A 23,537-nucleotide genomic window follows, 5' to 3' on the forward strand; every position below is an offset into this window, starting at 1 on the left:
CTAGAAGCTGTTTAAGGCTATGTTTCCACTAGTGCGTCCCCAAAGTCGCGCGATTTTGCCGCGATTTTTTACCGCGATTTTACCGCGACTTTTTACCGCGATTTGAAGCAATGCCTGTATCTATGGACCTCAAGTCGCATCAAAGTGGGACCAAAGTAGTGCAGGGACTACTTTGAAGTCGCTGCGACTTGAAGTCGCACAGATATGAACGGTACTCATTGGAAATCATGGGAAACAATTTGTCATGCGACTTTTCAGTCCCAAGTCGCATGAAAAGTCGCACTAGTGGAAAAATCGCGGCAAAATCGCGCGACTTTGGGGGCGCACTAGTGGAAACATAGCCTTAGGGTCATTCTTGTCTCGAGAAGAGTAGTCGCCGATCAGGATGTCAATGATTGCTTGTGTAAGGTTTCTAGATGACAGATTTTTTGCGTTAGTTGGAGAATTTCCCTTTCTTGATCTTTCTTTTTTTGTGCACCCATCCTAATCAATTCTCCCCTGATGGAGCAGTTGTGGGCTTCCCAGACCCCAGTAGGTCTATTCCCGGGGTCACATTATGCCTGAAGAACTCTTTTAAAGCAGCGGTCAGTTTGGGCAGCAAAACTGGATCTGTTAAAAGAGAGGAATTTAGTCTCCAAGTTCCTGATCTGGCCAAGGTATTAGTCAGGTTTAGGCCAATGGAAACTGGGGCATGATCAGAAATTGTCTGTATCCCTATGTTTGCCTCTCTGACTGTATGGAGATCCCTCTGTGTGACAAAGAGGTAATCAATCCTGGAGTGGCGATCATGTGGGATTGAGTAGAAAGAGAAGTCTTTGTCCTCAGGGTGTAGGAAACGCCAGGTATCAACTAGGTCTAAAGAGTGGAGGAGAGTTTTGATTCTTTTTAATATTCTATAGGTAATGAAGGTTTTCCCTGTTGGAGTATCTACTAGTGGGTTTAGGGGGATGTTAAAATCTCCCCCTAAAATTAAGTGGCCTGTGCTGAAGCCCTCTAACTCCCTCATCAGCTTTTTGCAAAAGGACAAGTGGGAGGTATTAGGGAAATATACATTTGCCAATGTGGTGGGCACCCCAGAACATTTCCCTTTGACAAAAATATATCTCCCCCCTGGATCAACCAGTTTGTCTGTGATCTCGAATGAGGCCTCCCTACTGAGCAGGATTGACACTCCTTTAGTTTTGGAGCTGTTGTTTGTGGCATGGTGTGCCTCTGTGAAGTAGGAGTCGGTGAGCCTGGGAACTTGGTTCGTCTTAAAATGAGTCTCTTGCAGGAAAACAATTTTAGGCTTACCTTTTTTTAATTCCCGCAAGAGAGTGGAGCGTTTCTCCGGGATATTTAGGCCCTTGACGTTGTGAGACACCACCGTAGGGTCTTGACCTAATGCAGAGTAAGCCATTGTTTAGGACCGGAGAGAGACTGCAGACAATACCTGTAATCACAACTATAAAAAGTACTTGTTAGAACTAAACACTTAAACGTAGTTGTACAGCCTCAATCAGTGACTAAGAAAAGTGGGGGGAAGTAGACAGAAAGATAGGAGTATAGTAAGAAATTAGAAGTAAGAAGACGGAGAGTGAGATTTACAACCCTCCCAGACAATTACACCGTCTGAGTGGGTCAATATTTAGTGTGTGGGGGTGGGTCTATAACCCCCCCTGACACACTCTGTGGGGTCACGGGAGGCACACGGCCAGATATCAGTCCCAACTTATCAAAAAGTGTAAAAAGATAAAACGAACTGTCGGGGACTTAGGACAGCCAGACCGCGGCCCATTTTAGCAAATGGACAGTGCCTGATGGTCTTTTCTGCCGCTTAGATGGTTGGAACGGAGCTCCAACTGAGGAAACGGAATGGAACAAGCAACAACTATAGTAACTTGTAAAAATATACGGGGTGGTGGGATCGGGATGGGAAAGGCATAGTCGCCTCCCCCCCCCCGTACGGGAGTCACTTGGTGCAGGAACCAAATACATGTAAATAGGAGAAAAAGGAAATATAAGCTGAAACTCTACATTTAACTAAGAGTCCCCATCCGACTTTTAGTGACATTAGAAGTAGGTAGGAGGAATGAAAATCTTGCTGAGTCTCTAGGTAAGCCTGAACATACGCCATGGTCCACCTGGGCCTCTTATAGAGAAAAACCATCCAGCAATATGTGTCATGTCTTCTGAGTGGGATGCGTAGCAATACCCTGGGTTGAAACTTTGTCTCCCAAGTTCCCAATAGGCTGACAAGGTCTCCGTGAGTGGAGCAAAAGTCTGTGTGATTCACCAAAGGGATCTTGTGAGACCCCTTGGAAAGGTGGTTAGGTGATTCCCAGGTCCCAAAAAAAACAAAAAGAAAAAACTGTGAACAAGGACGACACTAGCAATGGTAGGACTTTTCCTCCAAGTGTCAAATGATCCGGAGTGGGGAGTCATTGCGCGAAAACGTAACTATATAATTAACAGAGTATCTGCTCAATTAGCACAAATGTTAAGGTGGAAGTTGAAACCGAATGAAACAGAACACTGGCAGGTGATAGAAATTCTCACATTCATGCATCCATTAACATCCTGGAAGAGTGTGCTTTGCCCTGTGGCGTGCCAGCGATTAAACCTTCCTGCTGACTCTGCTTCTGTTTCTTTGCGTGGTGTTTCTCTGGGGTCGCCATAGGGGAATGAGGTGGGCTTCTGTCTCCGGATGGGAGTAAAAACTCCTGATACCACTCCGGGAGGTCAATCTCTCCTAGCTGCAGGGCGCTGCAAAACTCCGGAAGGTCACTTGGAGTGCGGCGAAAGTGTTGTTTGCCATTGTGCGACACTGAGAGGGCAAAGGGGAAGCGCCACGTGTACCAGAGATCTTTTGCCCGCAACACCTCTAACAAGGGTCGCAGGGCCCTGCGATTTTTCAGAGTAATTTGTGAAAGATCTTGAAATAAAGTTATGTGAGCACCGTTGAACACAATCTGCTCGTTTCTGCGTGCCTTGTACATGATCTCCTCCTTAAGGGAAAAGCTTTGCAAGCAGCAAATGATGTCACGAGGGGGAAGTGTATCTGGGCCTCTGGCTCTTAGAGCTCTATGCGCTCTGACAAATTCAATGTCCATATCCTTTGGCTAAAAACCCTCTGTAGGACAGGAATTATTTGGTCTGCATTAACTGATTCTGGTATGCCTCGGATTTCTAATATTGTTCCTTCTCCCCCTATTATCGAGATCTTCCAGGTGTCTGTTCATCTCGCTAAAATGGAATGCATGAGAGGAAACCACCCTGTCCAGCCTATTTATGGCTTTGTCTCTGTGCTTTCCTGCTGTTTCAGCGGTGGCCATCTTCTCTGTGAGGACTAACAGGTTGGTTTTGAGATCCGTGATAGCTGCAGAGAATGAGGCTTTAATGTCAGCAGCAAAGCCTGACATATCTGCATAGGTAAGGGGATGATCAGGACGTGCACTTCTCCTACCGTTGTCCTCTGTAGCAGACAGGGAGTCTTCGCTGAGATCCTCCTCATGTTGCACCGGCGCCATCTTCCCTCCTGCAGTCACTCTCTGTATCATGGCTTGGTTCTTAAAAATCTCTGAAATGTTCCTCCCGGCTGATGCAGCGGTAGAGCGGCGGGATTGAGTGTGCTGTGAGAAACGATTCTGCCTGCTCATCGTCAGTTGCTGTGTGGCAGAAGGACTAGTTTGGGCCGCTGGTCTGACAGAGCTCCTCGGTTAGGCTGCCATCTCCACCGCGCGCCAAGCCACGCCCCTTGATAATTTTTTAGTTGGTTCTTGTTCCTCTACTAATATTTTTTCAAATTTTGTTTTTGGTCTATTTATCAAAGGTATTTTTAACTCAATGAATGTCTCTAATTGATAATATTGTAACCATTTGCTTTTATATTCAGGCCCCAGGTCCAGCAATTTTGGTAGTTTACCATCCAGTAGGATCTGTTCCATCCTTGCGTTCTCCAAAATATTCAATTTTAAGTAATTTGTGGTTTCTAAAGCTGGTCGGAAATTCAGGGTTGGAGAACAAAGGTGCCATAGGACCAGACATAGTGGAAAGTTTCCCCCTTTTTATTATAGTATCCCATATTTTTAATGTAGTATTTACAAAAATTGTTAATTCTTTCTTCTTTGGTCTTAAATGGGGTTTAATCCAAGGCAGGAACCTAAGTTGTGGTCCTATTATTTCCTCTTCTAAGTTTACCCATTGTTTAGCTTCCTTATTATGATGCCAATCAATAATGCTAGTTAATGATGCTGCTTGTAAGTATTTTGTAAAATCTGGTAATGCTAAACCTCCATTTTTTTATTTCTAATTAAAATTTCTCTTTTTATTCGAGGGGTTTTATGAGCCCAAATAAAGCTCACCGTTGCTTTTCTCAGTTCCATCATCAGTTTCTTAGGAGGGACTAGGGGAACTGTTTGAAAAATGTATAATATCCATTTTTATTATGTTAATTCTTCCCATCCATGAATATGTTATTTTATCAAATTTTTGTAATAGTTTAATTACTTTTTGGATCGTTGCATTGTAATTCAACTCCTGTAGTTGATTCAGGTCCTTCGGAATAAATATTCCTAGATATTTAATTGCTTCTTGATTCCATTTAAATGGAAAATCTTTTTGCAAAAGTGTGTATGTTTTTTTTAATAATGATATATTCAGTACCTCTGATTTATCATAATTAACTTTAAAGTTACTCAATTCCCCAAATCTTTTAAATTCTTTTATTAAGTTTGGAATTGTTATGATAATAAAGGGGAAAGGGGGCATCCCTGTCGGGTTCCATTTGATATTTTTATATATTATGATAATATTCCATTTACTCTTACCTTAGCTCTTGAGTTGTAGTACAATGCAAGGATCCTACTAAGTATTTTGGGACCCATTCCTATCTGGATTAGTGTTTCCTCCAAGAACCACCATCCCACGCTGTCAAATGCTTTTTCGCATTAACGGCCAGAAGACATGTCGGGATGGCGGTTCTCTGAACATATTCCACCAATGTGCAAGTTTTTATTATATTATCCCTAGTCTCTCTTCCTTCGTGAACCCAATTTGATCTAATTTTATATGCTTAGGTAAGATAGGTGCTAATCTATTAGCGATAATTTTTGAATATAGTCTTATATCTATGTTGGTCAATGAAATTGGTCTGTAATTATTACATAATGTATGGTCTTTCTCTGGCTTTGGCATCAATACTATATGAGCTTCTGTACTTTGTGGGATGAAGATTTGTGTATTGGATATAGAGTTATATGTTTTTTTAAGGATAGGAATAATTAAGTCCTGAAATGCTTTATAGAATCTAGAAGTATATCCGCCCGCCCCGGGCTTTTTCCCCGGGACCAGCTCAGTAATGGCATGCTGAATCTGGGTAAAGCTGTTTCCTCTATATATTTTCTAATCGGTTATCCTTGGTTACAGAGGCACAACCTCTCTTTTGATTGGCTCCGTGCTGTGATTCTCTCCTGGTCGCCACAATGCAGTAAGACATGCTTCCAGAAGGTAGCCAAGGTCCTGTGCACCTCTTCACTCTCTTCCCTGCCGGAGGAGTACCGCGATTTTAGCGATGTCTTTGACAAAGGTCAAGCTGGTCGTTTGCCTCCACACCGGTCATATGATTGCGCAATTGACCTTCAACCTGGTGCCATACTCCCTCGTAGCAGGGTTTACCCTTTGTCGGTCTTGGAGGATAAGCCATGGAGGAGTATGTTGCAGACGCACTTTCTCGAGTTTTCATCCGCAAATCCTTGTCTCCTGCTGGTTTCTTTGTGAAGAAGAAGAGTGGTGAACTGAGACCTTGCATTGATTATAGGGGTCTCAATCGTTTCACGATTAAGAATGCCTATCCGATTCCGTTGATTATGGAGTTATTTGACCACCTCAAGGGCTCAATGGTTTTCACAAAGCTTGATTTGAGAGGGGCATACAATCTCGTGAGGATTAAGGAGGGCGATGAGTGGAAAACTGTGTTTAATACCAGAACAGGCGATTATGAGTACCTCGTAATGCCTTTTGGCCTTTGTAACGCCCCGCCAGTTTTCCAGGAATTTATTAACAATGTCCTCCGAGATTTGTTGCAGTTATGTGTGGTGGTTTATCTCGACGATATCCTCATATTTTCCAAGTCACTGGAGAGCCACCACACAGATGTCTGTCATGTGCTTCAGAAACTAAGAGAGAACAATCTCTATTGTAAATTGGAAAAGTGTGAATTCCATCATGAACAGGTTAAACTCCTGGGTTATGTAATTTCCACTGCTGGTTTTTCGATGGACCCAGAGAAACTTTTTAGCAGGCCTACAGTGGCCCGACCTGTGGGTTTACACCCTCTGCAGCGTTTTCTTGGCTTTGCCAACTATTATCAGAAGTTTACGTTACTATTAAACACATGCAGCGCTAAATATGAATAACAGGAATGTGCATTCACATCCTGAATAGGGGTCAGATCTTATATCATGAGCTGATATACAAAATAACCATTGTGAACGGTATTTAGTGAACTGAACTAGAATCAGTGAACATCAAAAAAATCTATTCACAAATAACTAGACATCAAAGAGAAGAGTCCATAGTGATTGAAAGTTCATAAGCATATATAGTGCAATATTTGAGGTGAGGCAAAAACGAAGCCAAATATAGATACAGGTTGCAATTCAAACACAAATCTTCTTATAATCAAAATCAAAGGTGTAAGTGGCAGAAGTGGGTACCCTTACCAGAGGAGATGGACACAGTCACCGTACGGTAAAGTGTCATGCGAGCTTTTAGGGGTCAACTGATCCCAGAGGTATTTATGCTGGAAGATCCTGGTGGTGGGTTCCATCTGAGATAACCATAGTAATCAGATGATGAGTAAATATGGGGCATATGGGCATATGCCCCAGTAGAAGGACTATCGTCCGAAACATGTCGGGTTGCTTATAGCTTTTTGATGTTCTACTACCACGCGATTTTACCTTGTGATCACTTTTTATCTATTCAACTTAGTGCGTGTTAAAAGATTTTTCCTACTTTTTAAATAAAAGCATTTTTATGTTGGATTCATGCCCTATGTGGAGTTCTTTCCCTTTTTTATGAGTTGGACACCCATGGAGTGGAAGCCGTCCTCCTCTATAGCCTGCTTCTTTTGAAAGTCATATTTCTATCTGCCGTGGATCTACTCATCATCTGATTACTACGGTTATCTCGGATGGAACCCACCACCAGGATCTTCCAGCATAAATACCCCTGGGATCAGTTGACCCCTAAAAGCTCGCATGACACTTCACCGTACGGTGACTGTGTCCATTTCCTCCGGTAAGGGTACCCACTTCTGCCACTTACACCTTTGATTTTGATTATAAAAAGATTTGTGTTTGAATTGCAACCTGTATCTACATTTGGCTTCGGTTTTTGCCTCACCTCAAATACTGCACTATATATGCTTATGAACTTTCAATCACTATGGACTCTTCTCTTTGATGTCTAGTTATTTGTGAATGGATTTTTTTGATTTTTGGCCATTTATGATTGCTCACTGATTCTAGTTCAGTTCACTAAATACCGTTCACAATGGTTATTTTTTATATCAGCTCATGATATAAGATCTGACCCCTATTCAGGATGTGAATGCACATTCCTGTTATTCATATTTAGCGCTGCATGTGTTTAATAGTAACGTATCCTTTTGCACTGTGCACCACATTGTTACATGCTGGCAGCTATCACCTTCATTTTATTTTTGTAATAGCGCAACTATTTATTAGTATTATCGGAAGTTTATTCGTAACTTCTCATCTCTGGTCAAGCCCCTGACTGATATGACTAGAAAGGACAGTAACCCAGAGAGTTGGTCTCCGGTGTCCATTAAGGCCTTTGAGAGTCTCAAGGCTGCCTTTGTTTCTACTCCTGTGTTGGCACATCCTGATCCTACGTTACCTTTTATCCTTGAGGTTGATGCTTCTGAGACTGGAATTGGCGCCCTTCTGTCTCAACGTCCTACCTCTGAGAGCACTATGCATCCTTGTGGCTACTTTTCCAAGAAATTGTCACCTGTGGAGTGCAATTACGAGATTGGTGACAGAGTTGTTAGCGATCATTTTAGCCCTGAAAAAATGGAGACATCTCCTCGAACGAACCACTGTGTCGATTCTCATTCTTACTGACCAAGAATCTCACGTTCTTGTCTGAGGCTAAATGCCTCTCTCCCAGAAGGGCGCGATGGGCTCTTTTCTTGTCAAGTTTCAATTACATTGCCTCATTTTTACCCGGGACTAAGAATTTAAGAGCTGACGCTTTGTCACGACAATTTTCCTCCACTTCCAAGATGGAGTCGGTTCCGGTTCCTGTGATTCCTCCTGTTCGTATTCTGGCTACGGTTCGCACCAGTCTCACTTCTCCTTTGGGTAACAAAATTCTTGCTTCTCAGGTCCATGCTCCTCCTGCGAAACCTTGTGACGGCTGTTTTGTCCCAGAGAGTCTCCGTTCTGCCGTGCTCCAGACTTACCATTCTCCCAAGGTTGCTGGCCACCCTGGGAAGAATCAACTCTTTTGGGCCATTTCCCAACAATTCTGGTGGTCTAGTCTACGTGCTGATGTAACCGCCTTCGTAGCTGCCTGTTCCATGTGTGCTCAGAGTAAGACTCCATGACACCTTCCAGTGGGCCTCCTACAACCCATACCCAATGGGGAGAGGCCCTGGACCCACCTGTCAATGGATTTCATTGTGGAGTTACCCAAATCCCAGGGCAACACAGTTATCCTTATGGTGGTTAACCGGTTCTCGAAAATGTCCAATTGTATTCCACTTAAGAAGTTGCCCACTTCTAAGGAACTGGCTTCCATTTTTGCTCAGGAGATCTTTCTCTTACATGAGCTACCCAAGGTGATTGTCTCGGACAGGGATAGTCAGTTTGTGTCCCGGTTCTGGCAAGCCTTTTGTGCACAGTTGGGAATTCAGCTTGCTTTCTCCTCTGCGTATCACCCACAGTCTAATGGGGCCACACAACGAGCCAGTCCTTGAAGCAATTCCTACCTTGCTATATTTCTGACCATCATAACAACTGGTCAGACCTCTTACCGTGGGTGGAGTTTGCTCACAATAGTGCCTTGAATTCTGCTTCCTGATTGTCCCCATCTATGGCGAACTATGGTTTCCAACCTTCTATGTTGCTTGACTCATTTGTTCTGCAGAGTATTCCTGCGTTAGAGGAGCATCTTTGTGGTCTTCGTTCCACTTGGGCACAAGTCCAGGAGGCTTTGCGACATGCTAATCATAGGTACAGACTCCATGCTGACCGCAGACGCCTGCCTGCGCCTTCCTACTAGGTTGGAGACAGGGTCAGACTGTCATCTCACAACCTCCGACTTTGTGTTCCCTCTCTGACATTCGCACCTCAGTTTATTGGGCCTTTCCGTATTTTTCGCAGGATTAACCCAGTGGCTTACGCATTAGACCTTCCTTCTAATATGTGTATCTCAAATGTATTTCATGTCTCCTTATTAAAACCTTTGGTCTGCAACCGCTTTACCACCTTGGTGCCATGTCCTCACCCTGTTCAGGTTGAGAACCGTGAGGAGTATGAAGTACAGTCCAATGTTGACTCTCATAGGTTCCGTGGGTGCATACAATACCTGGTGCATTGGAAAGGGTACGGTCCAGAGGAACGCTCTTGGGTCTCATCCCATGACCCTGTCCTCCTCCGTGATTTCAATAGATGTGGTCCTGGTGGTCCTCCGAGGGGGAGGGGTCATTGAGGAGGGGGTACTGTCAGGGCTGGGCTCAGTCCTTCCTTCCTCTGAGCTGGCCAATCAGCTGTTGGCTAATTGCCAGCTCCTATCTCTCCACAGTGACTCACCTGTTGATGATATCCTGCTCGTCAGTCCTGCCTACTTAAGCCGTCCAGCCGAGATGATCTCTGCCTTCGCCTTGGTCAACATCACAGAGAATATCTCCTGCGTTCCTGTTAAAGACTTGCTTGGCTGATAATCCTTCTGGCTACAGATCCTGCTTGCTGTTCCACTACGCTGATCTCTGCCTTCCTGACTTTCTGGCTTGTCTGACTATCCATTCCCATTACCAAACTTTGGCTATGTTTTGACTACGTTTGTTCTATTTACTTATATTATTAAACAAGTGTGATTTAACTGTACTTCTGTCTCGGTCTGATTCATGGTTTCTGACACCAGCATTGACATGTGTCCCCACACCTATTTGAATATCAAAAAGAAGAAAATGCAACGCTACCTAAAATATTATGATAAACCCTACTAAATAATTCAAGTGATCAGGGCTGGACTGGGACAAAAATTTGGCCCTGGACTTCCTCATGACTGGCCCACTTTAATTTTGAGTGTCCCCAACGGCGCCCCCCTTACATCAGAGTGTCCCCAACAGCGCCCCCCTTAAATCAGAGTGTCCCCAACAGCATCCCCCTTACATCAGGGTGTCCCCAACAGCGTCCCCCTTACATCAGAGTGTCCCCAACAGCGCCCCCCTTACATCAGAGTGTCCCCAACAGTGTCCCCCTTACATCAGAGTGTCCCCAACAGCACCCCCCTTACATCAGAGTGTCCCCAACAGCGTCCCCCTGTGATCAGGGCTGGACTGGGACAAAAATTTGGCCCTGGACTTTCTCATGACTGGCCCACTTTAATTTTGAGTGTCCCCAACGGTGCCCCCCTTACATCAGAGTGTCCCCAACAGCGCCCCCCCTTAAATCAGAGTGTGCCCAACAGCGTCCCCCTTACATCAGGGTGTCCCCAACAGCGTCCCCCTTACATCAGAGTGTCCCCAACAGCGTCCCCCGTACATCAGAGTGTCCCCAACAGCGCCCCCCTTACATCAGAGTGTCCCCAACAGCGCCCCCCTTACATCAGAGTGTCCCCAACAGCATCCCCCTTACATCAGAGTGTCCCCAACAGCATCCCCCTTACATCAGAGTGTCCCCAACAGCGCCCCCCTTACATCAGAGTGTCCCCAACAGCGCCCCCCTTACATCAGAGTGTCCCCAACAGTGCCCCTCTTACATCAGAGTGTCCCCAACAGGGTCCCCCTTACATCAGAGTGTCCTGTCCCCAACAGTGTCCTCCTTACATCAGTGTCCCCAACAGCATCCCCCTTACATCAGAGTGTCCCCAACAGCGTCCCCCTTACATCAGAGTGTCCCCAACAGCATCCCCCTTACATCAGAGTGTCCCCAACAGCGTCCCCCTTACATCAGTGTCCCCAACAGCATCCCCCTTACATCAGAGTGTCCCCAATAGAATCCCCCTTACATCAGAGTGTCTCCAATAGCATCCTCCTTACATCAGAGTGCCCCCAACAGAATCCCCCTTACATCAGAGTGTCCCCAACAGCGTCCCCCTTACATCAGAGTGTCCCCAACAGAATCCCCCTTACATCAGAGTGTCCTAATCAGCAGCTCCCTTTACATCAGAGTCCCCACCAGCAGCCCACTTCACATCAGAGTCCCCACCAGCAGCCCACTTCACATCAGAGTCCCCACCAGGAGCCCACTTCACATCACAGTCCCCACCAGCAGCCCACTTCACATCACAGTCCCCACCAGCAGCCCACTTCACATCACAGTCCCCATCAGAGAGCACCCATCAGCAGCCCTTCACATCAGTGTCCTCCCTCTCCTCCCCCTTCCACATTTACTCACCATTTTGAAGGCAGCTTCTCGTTCCTCTCTCCAGTCATGGGATAACAAGTGATAGGGGAGAGAGGAAGGAAAGTCTGCCGTTGGTCTATCTCCCCCTGCAGGCTGGAGAGAGCATAACGCCTAATGCTCTCTCCAGCATTTGACGGAAGCTGCTCCTCCTGACAGGAGTGAAATTGCAATCACTCACTGTCAGAGAGGAGCGGCTCCAGGACCGCACCTGACTGGCCCACTGAGCCATCGGCCCACCAGGAATCTCCCGGTAGTCCCCATGGCCAGTACATGCCTGCAAGTGATAAACTTGAAAATAATTTGAAAACAAGTGAGAACTTGAAGTAGTGGTGGCACCCTCTGTGCCTAAATGTCTCCAATTATCTTCAATATTGTGTGACTGAACAATAAATGCCAAAATTACTTCTTTTAAAATTATTTTCAAGTTTATCATTTGGATTGTTAAGTGGGGTTTATATATTTGCTATTCTTAGAATTTTAGATAAAGCTGCATTTTTTTTTTTTATATACAGCAAACAATGATTACAGTCTGTCCCATATATCCAAAAGAACTACTTAACCACTAAGCACAGCACTAAACTCCACATTAACAATCTGAGTTAGCTGTCATCAACAGAACACAAAATTAATACAGCTGAACTACACTACATCTTAGCGCCACAAACTGAAAACGATGTTTAACTAATTTTTAAAATGCAAAGCCAACTCGCCCATCCATCTATGTCGCCATGCTTTTTTTTGCACAGAAATCACTTTGAAGAACACCCCCTAGCATTTCTGAGCATCTTTAGTTAGGGCAGATCATTCATGTAGCATTTACTTCCTGATATCCATCTGACGTGAGCCAAGGCCTGCATGTAGGAGGGTCTGCTTAGCTGAGCAAACCCCTCCTCTCCTCCTGAAAACTCCTGGGAAGTATGACATCATTTACATAGGCCTGGAAACCAGGAAGTAACTGAAGAAATGTAAAAAAAAAGTTTAAAACAAGAAAATATTATGTACTTTCCTATTTACTAATGCTACAGCAAAGGATTTAAAATAGTCAATAATGATTGAGAGACTGAAGTTCCGCTTTAAGTTATACTGAGTGATGAGGGATAATACCATTTATTGCTGCTTCACAGTGTAGCACTTGCCAAATCACATTAAGGCTGAAACATTGTCATGTTACACTGTGATACTCAAAAAAAACAGGATAATCCCAAACAGTGCAGTTAAGCCTCAGCATTATTTTTGTTTTCTATAGTTTACACGTATGACATTTTATTTAGTCAAGCAAGATTTTAAGGAGCTGTAAGCATGATCAGTAATATATCTACTGTAAACTTCAAAATGTACTAGAGGTGCTCACAGAGTTCAGATAGTGTTTAGGTGTACATGCAAAATGTATATGACTGATATTTTTATTTGTTTTTTAGCATAGTTGCACTGTTTGACTGATAGCTTTAGCTGCTCACTGATTATATTTACATAATGGTTATCTTTGGACCTTAAGTGCCGGTTCACACTACAGCAACCTGGGATCCGACTTGTCAGACCTCAAGCCGCCCCAAGTCGATGGACATAAGAAATTCCATTTAAGTGATTTAGGGCCATCTTAATGTACACTACTGAAGTCGCTCCAACTTCAGAAAAGGTTCCTGTACTACTTCAAGGAGACTTCTAGCCAACTTGTACCCATAGGTTTCAATGGAAGTTGCCTCTAAGTCAGAATCTTATCTTAATTGATGTGATTTGGATCTGACATTACAGGAAGATTACCCAGGCATTCCCTGAAGTTGCCTCAAAGTTGCCTGGCAAAGTCGTGCCAACTTTCAGGTCGCGGCAGTGTGAACCGCCACTAAATGTATAATATAATCATTTGAAACTTGGCAAGTTGGTTTAGTTAAAGTGTCATCATTTGTTTTTAACTGTCCCCACAGTTTCCACACCTTAGCTCTCATTCCTTTTATGCCCCTATAAATTGGTGTAATGTATACAAGGATTGACTGAGGCACATTTGTTTTGCCTTCTACCAATACAATATATACACAACCTGCTGTCACTTTGTGAAGTGTAGTCGTTTTCTTTATTGGCTTACCAGCTGATTTCATCATTGACAGCCATCAAATCTCACTTGCTAATTTAAATAAGTAAACAATAGGGTGTAATGAAGGGTAATGCTATTCAACTTATGTTGCAGTAGCAAAAAGTGAAACGACAAAAAAAAAAAAAGAGAGAAAGAAAACAAAAAGAAGCAAATTGCAGCTCTATAACATTTCTACATCTATAAGGCTCCATTCACACTAGCGCGTTTTTTGATGCATTTTGCATTTTGCAGAAATGCATGGGAATTTTTTAACATGGGTTCCTATGGAACATGTTCACATCAATGCATTTTTGTACCTCTGTGTTTTTGGAAAGGGTCAGGGACTTTTTTCATGCAAAATGCAGCATTTTGCATGTAATAGAATTCAATAGACCAGCATCAAAAACGCAAGTACAGCGTTTTTACAGCGTTTTTGCTGCGTTTTTGACACGTTTTGCGTTTTTGGCTTTTTTTTTTTTTTTTTAGACTGTATACAGTCTAAAAAAACTGTAAAAGAAAACAAAAAAACCCACAAAACGCGGCAAAAACGCTGTAAAAACGCTGCTCAAAAACGCAGCAAGCACCACAAAAAACACTGCAGAAACGCTCAAAAGCAACATGCATAGATGTGAATCGAGCCTTCAAACCCCTTTCCTTTCCATAAAATGAACAGATGTGAACTACATGCATGGCAAACCTTGTTAAATGGACTGTATTGTGCTTCTGCAAAACTGAAAGTGCACTAAAAAAATGCATAGGTGTGAACCAGGCCTGAGTGTACAGATCCACATCATAATTACTGTACAGTATATCACCAAGCAAAAATATTATAACCAAAAACATACACACGACATTCATCATTTACACATAATTTACACACAAGTAGATGCATCCAAAACACCATATTTTTCCTTTCAGTATCATACTACATAGTTTTCAGGTAGTTTTATATTGTGATACACACATGATCAAAATGCAATAGGAGCTTTATTTTCATTGTTCATTAGCTACCATTACAGCTTTTGCCTGGGTTTTGGCTGGCTTTGTAACAGGCATTAGTTTGATCTGAAAATTATATCTGGCAAACCTGGAAGCTAGCCCACTGTTGACAAGTCTTCTAAAAATTTTAAACATGTGCTGAGCATATTCCATGTGTCAATCATGTGTCAGAATCGTCAGGGGTGGGTAGTGAGGTCCCCCAGGGTTCTGTGCTTGGACCAATCCTATTTAGTTTGTTCATAAATGACCTGGAGGATGGGGTAAACAGTTCAATCTTTGTATTTGCGGATGATACTAAGCTAAGCAGGGCAATAACTTCTCAGCAGGATGTGGAAACCTTGCAAAAAGATCTGAACAAATTAATGGGGTGGGCAACTACATGGCAAATGAGGTTTAATGTAGAAAAATGTAAAATAATGCATTTGGGTGGCAAAAATATAAATGCAATCTATACACTGGGGGGAGAACCTCTGGGGTAATCTAGGGTGGAAAAGGACCTGGGGGTCCTAGTAGATGATAGGCTCAGCAATGCCATGTGATGCCATGCTGCTGCTAACAAAGCAAACATAATATTGGCATGCATTAAAAAGGGGATCAGCTCCACAGATAAAACAATAATTCTCACATATAATCACACACATAGGTTGGACTTAATGGACTTGTGTCTTTTTTCAACGTCACCTACTATGTAACTTAACCACTTCAGCCATTTTGCGGTACGGCACTGCGTCACTTTAACCACTTCCGGACCGCCACACGCCGATGTACGTTCCTACTTTGGGAACGGATATAGTTGTTAAGGCAGCAGCTAGCTGCCATAACCCCGGTATCCCCTTGTTCGGCCGGCGGTACGGTATGAGATAAAAGTGGTCTCTGCGGCGGATTCGCCGCAAGATCACTTTTATCGGAGGCGGGAGAGGGCCCCTCCCACCGTGATCCGGTGCCCTCCGCCGCTTACCGGAGCCGTCGGCAGTGGCGGAGGCGATCGCGTCTGTTCCCCAGGCTGACATGGAGACGAGTGAGGGGAAGATGGCCCCCACCCGTCCCCATGACACTGCAGGGCGGAAGCGACGCCAAAACGTCACTTCCGCCCATAGCTCTTAAAGGGCCAATTTATTTTGTTTATTTTTTTAAATGACAATTTTTTTTTTTTTAAATTGCATTTTAGTGTAAATATGAGATGTGAGGTCTTTTTGACCCCAGATCTCATATTTAAGAGGTCCTGTCATGTTTTTTTTCTATTACAAGGGATGTTTACATTCCTTGTAATAGGAATAAAAGTGACACATTTTTTTTAAAAAGTAATAGGTAAAATAAATAAGAAAAAAAAAAATTTAAAACGCGCCCCGTCCCGCCTAACTCGTGTGCAGAAGTGAACGCATATGTGAGTAGCGCCCGCATATGAAAATGGTGTTCAAACCACACATGTGAGGTATTGCCGTGATCGGTAGAGCGAGAGCAATAATTCTAGTCCTAGACCTCCTCTGTAACACAAAACATGCAACCGGTAGAATTTTTAAAATGTCCCCTATGGAGATTTTTAAGAGTAAAAGTTTGTTCCCATTCCGCGAGCGGGCGCAATTTTGAAGTGTGACATGTTAGGTATCAATTTACTCAGCGTAACATTATCTTTCACAATACAAAAAAAATTGGGCTAACTTTACTGTTGTCTTATTTTTTAATTAAAAAAAGTATATATTTTTTTTAAAAAGTGCGCTTATAAGACCGCTGAGCAAATACAGTGTGACAGAAAGTATTAAAACGACCGCCATTTTATTCTCTAGGATGTTGTAAAAAAATGTATAATGTTTGGGGGTTCTAAGTAATTTTCTAGCAAAAAAAAAAATGTTTTTAACTTGTAAACACCACATCTAAAAAAGAGGCCTGGTCTTAAAATGGTTAACTGACAATTGCGCCGTCGTGCGAAGCTGTACACAAACAAAATTTATGTTTTTTCCCCACACATAGAGCTTTCTTTTGGTTTTTATTTTTTGCGCTATAGACAAAGATCTCCCTTCTGTCTCTCTCAGGAGTGATCATGGGTGCCCGGCGGACATCGCAGCCACCGGGCAAGTGCATCAGCTCCTACGTAAAGCGGTGGGTGCGCCCCTATACCCCTTAAAGCACCCGCCATACAGCTACGGCGATTTGCGCAGCGGAGCCAACCTGCCACCGTTTTATGAAGGTGGGTGGTCGGCAAGTAGTTAATGAAGGTGGCTAAATGCAGATTACATTAGTGGCTCTTGTGTGTAGAGCCATACAATGTTGTGATAATCATGTGCTGCATGGTGACTGTATGAGAAACAACAATTATCAGGAGAGTTTCCGACTTGAATCCTGTATATTAGGTGAATCCATAGCATAGGATGCATTATTGGTTTGGTAGACACATATTATAAGAAAAGGTGAACGTTTTTTGACTTTTTCGTGGAAAGTCTTAGTTAAAAGATGCACTTTCATGTAATACATCTTATTACTATTTACATAACAAAAGTGGCCTTATAAAACTGTGGCTCAGAGAAAGACACACTTTCCTAACCCAGCCAGTAGCACTATTCAAGTACTGTGGAATTTAGCATGTATGTATGCATTGGCAAACCTGACAATGTTAGCCTGTAGTGACGCTCACATAATAGCTTTCAGTATGGAGATTAAATCTGTTGTGTAAGACACCAAACTAGTGTCAATTCTACTTTGTGCATAGCATTTATGTTCCTCAAAATAAGGTAAAAAAGAAAAACATTTTAGATTATGCCAACATTGATTAAAAAAAAATATTTAACATTTATCTAATTTATTTTTTTGATTAATTTAGGAATAACCTCTTTGGCTATTCTAATATTGGACCATATGGAACATTATAATATTTTGGAAAATTACTGTTCAGCGTCCCTCCATACTTCCCACTTTCATGCCTGCTCTTCAGCTGATATTTTTATATTATTTACTTGTTCAATATCTTTTATTGAGGCTTATCAGAAAGAACAACAATAAAAATGAATAATAACTGCCATTCAGTAGGTTCTAGTACAGAGTTTCATAATAAAGGTGTAAGTAACAGAGCAATAGTAACCAACGTATGTGAACAATTTCGGCAAGTTTAGACATTGAATGTAAAGTACGATGTATTGTCTAGCGCCCCCGGACACCCCATCTGGGTGCAAACTGTGCCTTGGGGGGGGGGGGGGGGGGGACAACACGGTCAGCCGTTAATTTTCTGGTATAAAGAACCTTTGAAAGAGAAGAACATTAGGTAAAAGTATAAAAGTAAAGAAACAAAGTAAGTGTTATAAGTATAAAGCAGGTACAGTATAGCTATAAATGGAGTTCAGTCAGGATCGAGTAAGGCCAGATGGCCATTTAAAATACACTAGGGGAGGATAAACTGTCAAATGTTTCAGAAAAGTATGTTGAAATGTTATGGGCTTACAACCTATTAACAGCAAGGGAACTGGGGAACAGAGGAAGGGGAGGATTTAGATCCCCTCATGACATGCCCAATCTTTAGTGGTGGAGGTAGCAGTTAGACACTCTTATAGAGTAGAGTATATAGAGGGGAGTGTCAAAGAACATAAGAGATCTGGAAGACTGTAGAACAGGGTGAGCGATACGGGCAAGATTGGTGTAAGCCTGGCTAGGAATCCGAGCCAGGAGAAGGGAAGCTGCGAGGATAGGATAGGTAGGGGTTAAGACTGAGAGGAAGGGGGAAAGGCAGGGGACAAAGGGTAGGGGGAGAGCAGAGGAGGGGAGGAGAAGGGGTCGGTAGGGGAGACAGGGAGGAAGGGGTGGGGAGGAAGGGTAAACCCCCTATATTATTTACTAATGTCCAATTTTATTAAAAATTGTAAGGCCCAGCTCTAAAAAAACAATTGTAGTAGCTTTAATAACTCAAAACCAGCAGTGATTTTTGGCTTTTGGTTAGTGAATACAAGTTATTTCATTGTTATAATTTTTTTCTTTTTTTGAGCTATCATATTCAAACTGTAGGGTGGTTATTCTGAATGGATCTTACAGAATTCCTGTTAAAATTACATTATGTTTTGAATTCTGGCTTCATAATATACATGTGCTATTTCTATTGTCAATGACAGGATAATAATTGGGCCAAGCAAGGCTTCAATGAGCAATATGGAAAGTGAAGTCAATTTTTTTTGCAACGTGCAATGTAAACATGTGTTGATAAATGTCTATTTCTCATCCCCTGTATTATTCAATTGGCCATAGTTTCAAAATATTGGGTCATTATAGAAAAGAATAATGCATATTATTGCTGGTAGTATTAAAAGTATTGCCTGCTAGTAGTATGAGTAATAAGTCACTCAAAAAAGTAAAACAGCAAAGTAAAATAATGAGTTAAACTCACCCTGTTGTTTCTGTCTGTTTCACTAACGTCTTCTTCAGTTAAGCCTTGACGCATGAGAGCTTTCAAAACGATTGCATTGTTAGTAGTGCAGGCTTTCAAGACAGTAAGAGGTTCAGGACTAGGAATGCTATCCAAACTTTGGAAACTGTTACTATCAAATGTACATCCATACCGATCCTCATCCTCATTTTCATCTCCATAATTCCAACCTTTGGTCACAATATCTGGTGGATAAAATGAATCATCAGATGCAATGCTTCTTGTGTCAGAAAGTTCAGAAAAGTCATCATATTCTTCGCACTCTTCATCCACACCCAGATCATTTGTGCATCTGTTAGCACACTGTTCTAAGGTGGGTACAACTGCAAGGAGCTGTGGCAGAGGATCTCCAGTTCCCCGCCATGACAGTTCATTCTGTTCATGTTCTTCTTCCAGTCCATTGGCATCCTGTAACAGGCCATTACCATTTTTGCCATCTTCAGTAAACTGAACATCTGATTTCCCCTTAGATCTCCTTGCCTCATTGCCTGTATTTGGAGTCCCAGATATAAGCACCATTGATCTAGCTGGAAGAATAATAGTTATCGCTCACTCTTAATTAATTTTACTATAAGGTTCTAAAATAACAAGATAATCGCATTTTCATGCTCTCTTATAATTGATATTGTCTTCTTTCAATGCAGTTCTCTTTATCTTTTTATATGCATTCCATTACATCTATTTATCTTCTTGGGTTGCAAAATTCTATTTATTTCACATGACAAAATAAACAATGGATTATAATTGCATTTCTTTTTTTTTTACTCCTCTTTGAATGGAGGAATTTCATCAAGCAGCAAAATTTCTGTTACTCCAGCTCAGCATTTTTAAAATGTAATGTGCATACTTTTAATAAAATAAAAGTATTTGAAGAAATAAGCCCTTTAATTCTGTTGCTGTTTTTATAGGTAACACTTTCGTCTGCAAAACAAAAAAAAGAACATGATTATTTTTATAAATTACTTTTGTTCAATTTTATAAGCAAAACACATAAATAAAAGATAAACAAGAACACAATATAATGAACAAAATAATTACAAATAGGTTTAAGTGCCTACTACCGGAATATAAACCTCAGTCTAAGATAAAAAGAAAAAGTCCACATTGCTCACCTTAGAGATTTGGGTAAATATGAAGGAATACTTGCAACACACATGTAATAGCTCCTTTTGCATGCTATGTGAATGGAGGGAAAGACATTTGGAAAAGTCCTGCTACCTAATCCGATCATCATTTCTGAGAAGATTGAGAATCCAGCTTAGCATGTTGACATCAGGGGAACGTTTTAAAAGAGATTTAAATGGGAAATGTACAGCTGTCAGTGTCAGTTCCTGTAAGACAGAAACATAATCATTTATCCAGGGTAGTGCAAATTTCTGCAAGTTTCTGGTATCTAAACTTTAGAGAATTAAAAGAAAAATGTAGAATGAAGTAGATATACAGCACTCATTTAAACAAGGCTACCTAGGAAACAAATTTTAAATAGGCTCTTGACTCTCCTGTAAGGTAAACACAACACAAAATCATTATAATTGATTTTTTCTACCCTTTTGTAATAATCTGTATTTTCATTTTAATATAATGCAATGTTTATAGGTGGGTCCGTCACTCTCGGCAGCCCTAAAAAATGTTGACATGTTCGGTACTTTTTCAGGAATACAGATCAACTGGTCCAAATCTATCCTTTTTCCAAATAACGACAGAGAAGGCCACGTGGCCCCCTCCTCCTCGTTACAGTAGGTTGAGGAATTCAGGTATCTGGGTGTGCAGGTAACCAGACGAATGTCGGATTTTTTTGATCGCAATCTGCAACCACTTTTAACCTTGCTCAAAGCGTGTTGTTCGTCCTGGTCCGGGCTCTCACTGAACCTGTTAGGCCGAATAAACTTGGTCAAATTGATGCTTCTCCCACACTTCAATTACGTCTTCTGCAACTGTTCAGTGTGGGTCCCTAATGCCCTTTTTAAAGAACTAGATAGACATTACCAAATTTTCGGGTTTATTTTTGGGCAGCAATACTGGTATCCGCCTACCAAAGTTCTAGGGCAAATGAGGCCATTTGTCTAGAGGCGGCTTTTTTGGGATCCTTAATGGATCTCCGTAACCTAATCTATTAGGGTCCGCGGGCATACCGGTTTCTATCGGGGCCTACACATTACACATACCACATGGCGGATATGGAAAGTTGCTACACAACGTTTTTCTGGTCCAGCCCAACTGTCTCCTGCTCAACCCCTATGGGGCAACCCTGGACTCCCTCATTTTCGTACCATCCCGGATCCCCAATTATGGGCCCGTTATGGGGTTAGAACTATTGGCGACATTATGCCTGCAGGTACCCTCTTGAATTTCTCACAACTGTCTCAGAAGTTCAGTCTGCTGGATGCTGTTCCGGTATTTCCAGATGTGACACGCTGCTGGGGCACAGTTCCCTTGACCTCCTACTCTGAAAGCTGACCCCATAGAGGAACTTTTGAACCCTGGGGACCTAGGTAAGCCACTATAGACTATATTATACCCTAGAGAGGCTGCAAAGAATTTTTCCTGAGCGTGATCTTGTCTGCCCCCGCTGTAGACTACATCAGGGTTCCTATATACATATGTTTTGGGAATGCACCTCAATTATGTCATACTGGACAGCTATGTTTGCTGAAATGAACCTTAGGCTGCAACTCACCTTAACACCTACTCCTTCTCTAGCCCTACTGGGAATCCCTGAGAATGAGCAGAGTTCCCATCACTCTAAGCTGCTCATATGATACCTCTTGTATTATGCCAAAAAGGAAATTCTACTGAAATGGTTACGTTCGAACCAACCTGATGTGTCCGCCTGGGAGGCGATGGTAAATGCAGCCCCCCCCCCCTGTATAAAATTACCTACTCGAACAGGGGTTGTCATTGGAAGCTTGAGAAGGTGTGGTCTCCTTGGACTCTGACTTGAGCTCATCCACTGTAATGTGTTAAATCTGAGTGTTGGGAGTAATTTTGTCTCTATTAATACAGATGTCCTTTTGAAGTAATATACTATGCAATGTGTCTTCTTGACTTTAGGTCAGTTCTGTCTCTAATGGGTAGTGCTCCTATGCTGGATCTTGTCATCTTTATATGTCTATGTTCCAGATGTATTATTTTGTTGCAAATGGTGATGCTGCTAAACTGGTTTTCTTTTCGCATAAACTGTAATCTGTATTTCTTCAATAAAGCACCTCTGTTTGTTAAAATATATATATATATATATATATATATATATATATATATATATATATATATATATATATATATATATATATATATGTTGGTAATTCTTCATATCGATACATCAGTACTGTTATCATATTGTTACCATATAAAAAGATCATATCAATTCTTCTATATATTAAACAGTTCAGTTCAAAAAATAACTACGACCTTATAATCTGTCTGAATTTCAGAAATGAAGAAGATACTTTATCTAAGTATCTGCAGCACCTAACATTACATGTATGATATATTCCCCCCTCCCCTTTTATATGTTCAATTAGATGGACTTTTGTTCAACCTAACTATGTAACTATATAAATGCATATAGTGTTTGCTAGTAATCTGTTTTTGCTATGCAATACGTTTCACAGAGGATGATTTTTCTTATGCAAAAACATGCTGCTTTATAACAACTGTCTAATTTTTTTTCTTCTGCCTTGTAGAAATGATCAATCCTTTAAATAAACCCATGATAAGAGAGACATGGGATTGTTTTTGCTGACAATACTGAAGGTCAGAATGTTTGTCAAAAATTTGCATATTTAAAGGGACGGTAGAGGTTTCCTTTAAAAGTAAACTTTAAGGACCTCTTCACACTATACATTACATTATTGCACCCCATTACTGTAATTTTTTTTTACTATGTATTAATGCACAGAAAATCATATTTGACCCTTTTTTTAATTATTTATTTATAAACAAGATACAAACACTGGATTTGAGGCCACCACTGACAATATAGACAAAATAATAAGTACATTAAGACAAGATTGTGAAGTATTCCCCAATTGTATCAAGATTTCCAAGAATCCAAGAAACATGAAAGGCATTGGACTATAGAATATCAACATTGTATCTGATAGTGTATAGGGATCTCCAGCTATATCAATGCTTTAGGTTTGGTTGTAGGTATATAGATTATAGCAAAAAGAAATGTTCATTGTGAAGTGGGCATTACCATCATCCCCTATTATAGAAGTATACATGAAGAAATATTTTCCCTGGGACTATAAAGGTAGCCATTTTTTTTAATGATAAAATTATGTCTTTTATTGATACAAACAATTTGATAAAACACGATTTATGCTAAAAATTGTATGTTTGCTGTTTACAGATGAAACAACCAGTAGGCACTATTACACTTATCAATAATGATGAATATCAGGCAATAATGTGTAAAGAAGCAACC

The 23,537-nt window shown here is 41.6% G+C and overlaps 1 protein-coding gene across 1 annotated transcript in view; it reads right to left on the reverse strand.

Annotated features, from left to right (window-relative positions):
• ANKRD33B (ankyrin repeat domain 33B) overlaps nucleotides 1-20,333 on the reverse strand; it is a 361,104-nt gene extending 340,771 nt beyond the window's left edge. Inside the window, exons 1-2 of the mRNA XM_073630692.1 lie at nucleotides 20,221-20,333; nucleotides 19,070-20,029 (exon numbers count right to left, since the gene is read on the reverse strand). Coding sequence (XP_073486793.1) covers nucleotides 19,070-19,627 — 558 coding nt within the window. The 5' untranslated portion in view covers nucleotides 19,628-20,029; nucleotides 20,221-20,333. The remainder of the gene's footprint in view (nucleotides 1-19,069; nucleotides 20,030-20,220) is intronic.
• Between the last annotated feature and the right edge of the window lie 3,204 nt (nucleotides 20,334-23,537).

This window comes from Aquarana catesbeiana, linkage group LG05 (genome assembly GCF_042186555.1).
Source record: "Aquarana catesbeiana isolate 2022-GZ linkage group LG05, ASM4218655v1, whole genome shotgun sequence".
Lineage (NCBI taxonomy): Eukaryota > Metazoa > Chordata > Amphibia > Anura > Ranidae > Aquarana > Aquarana catesbeiana.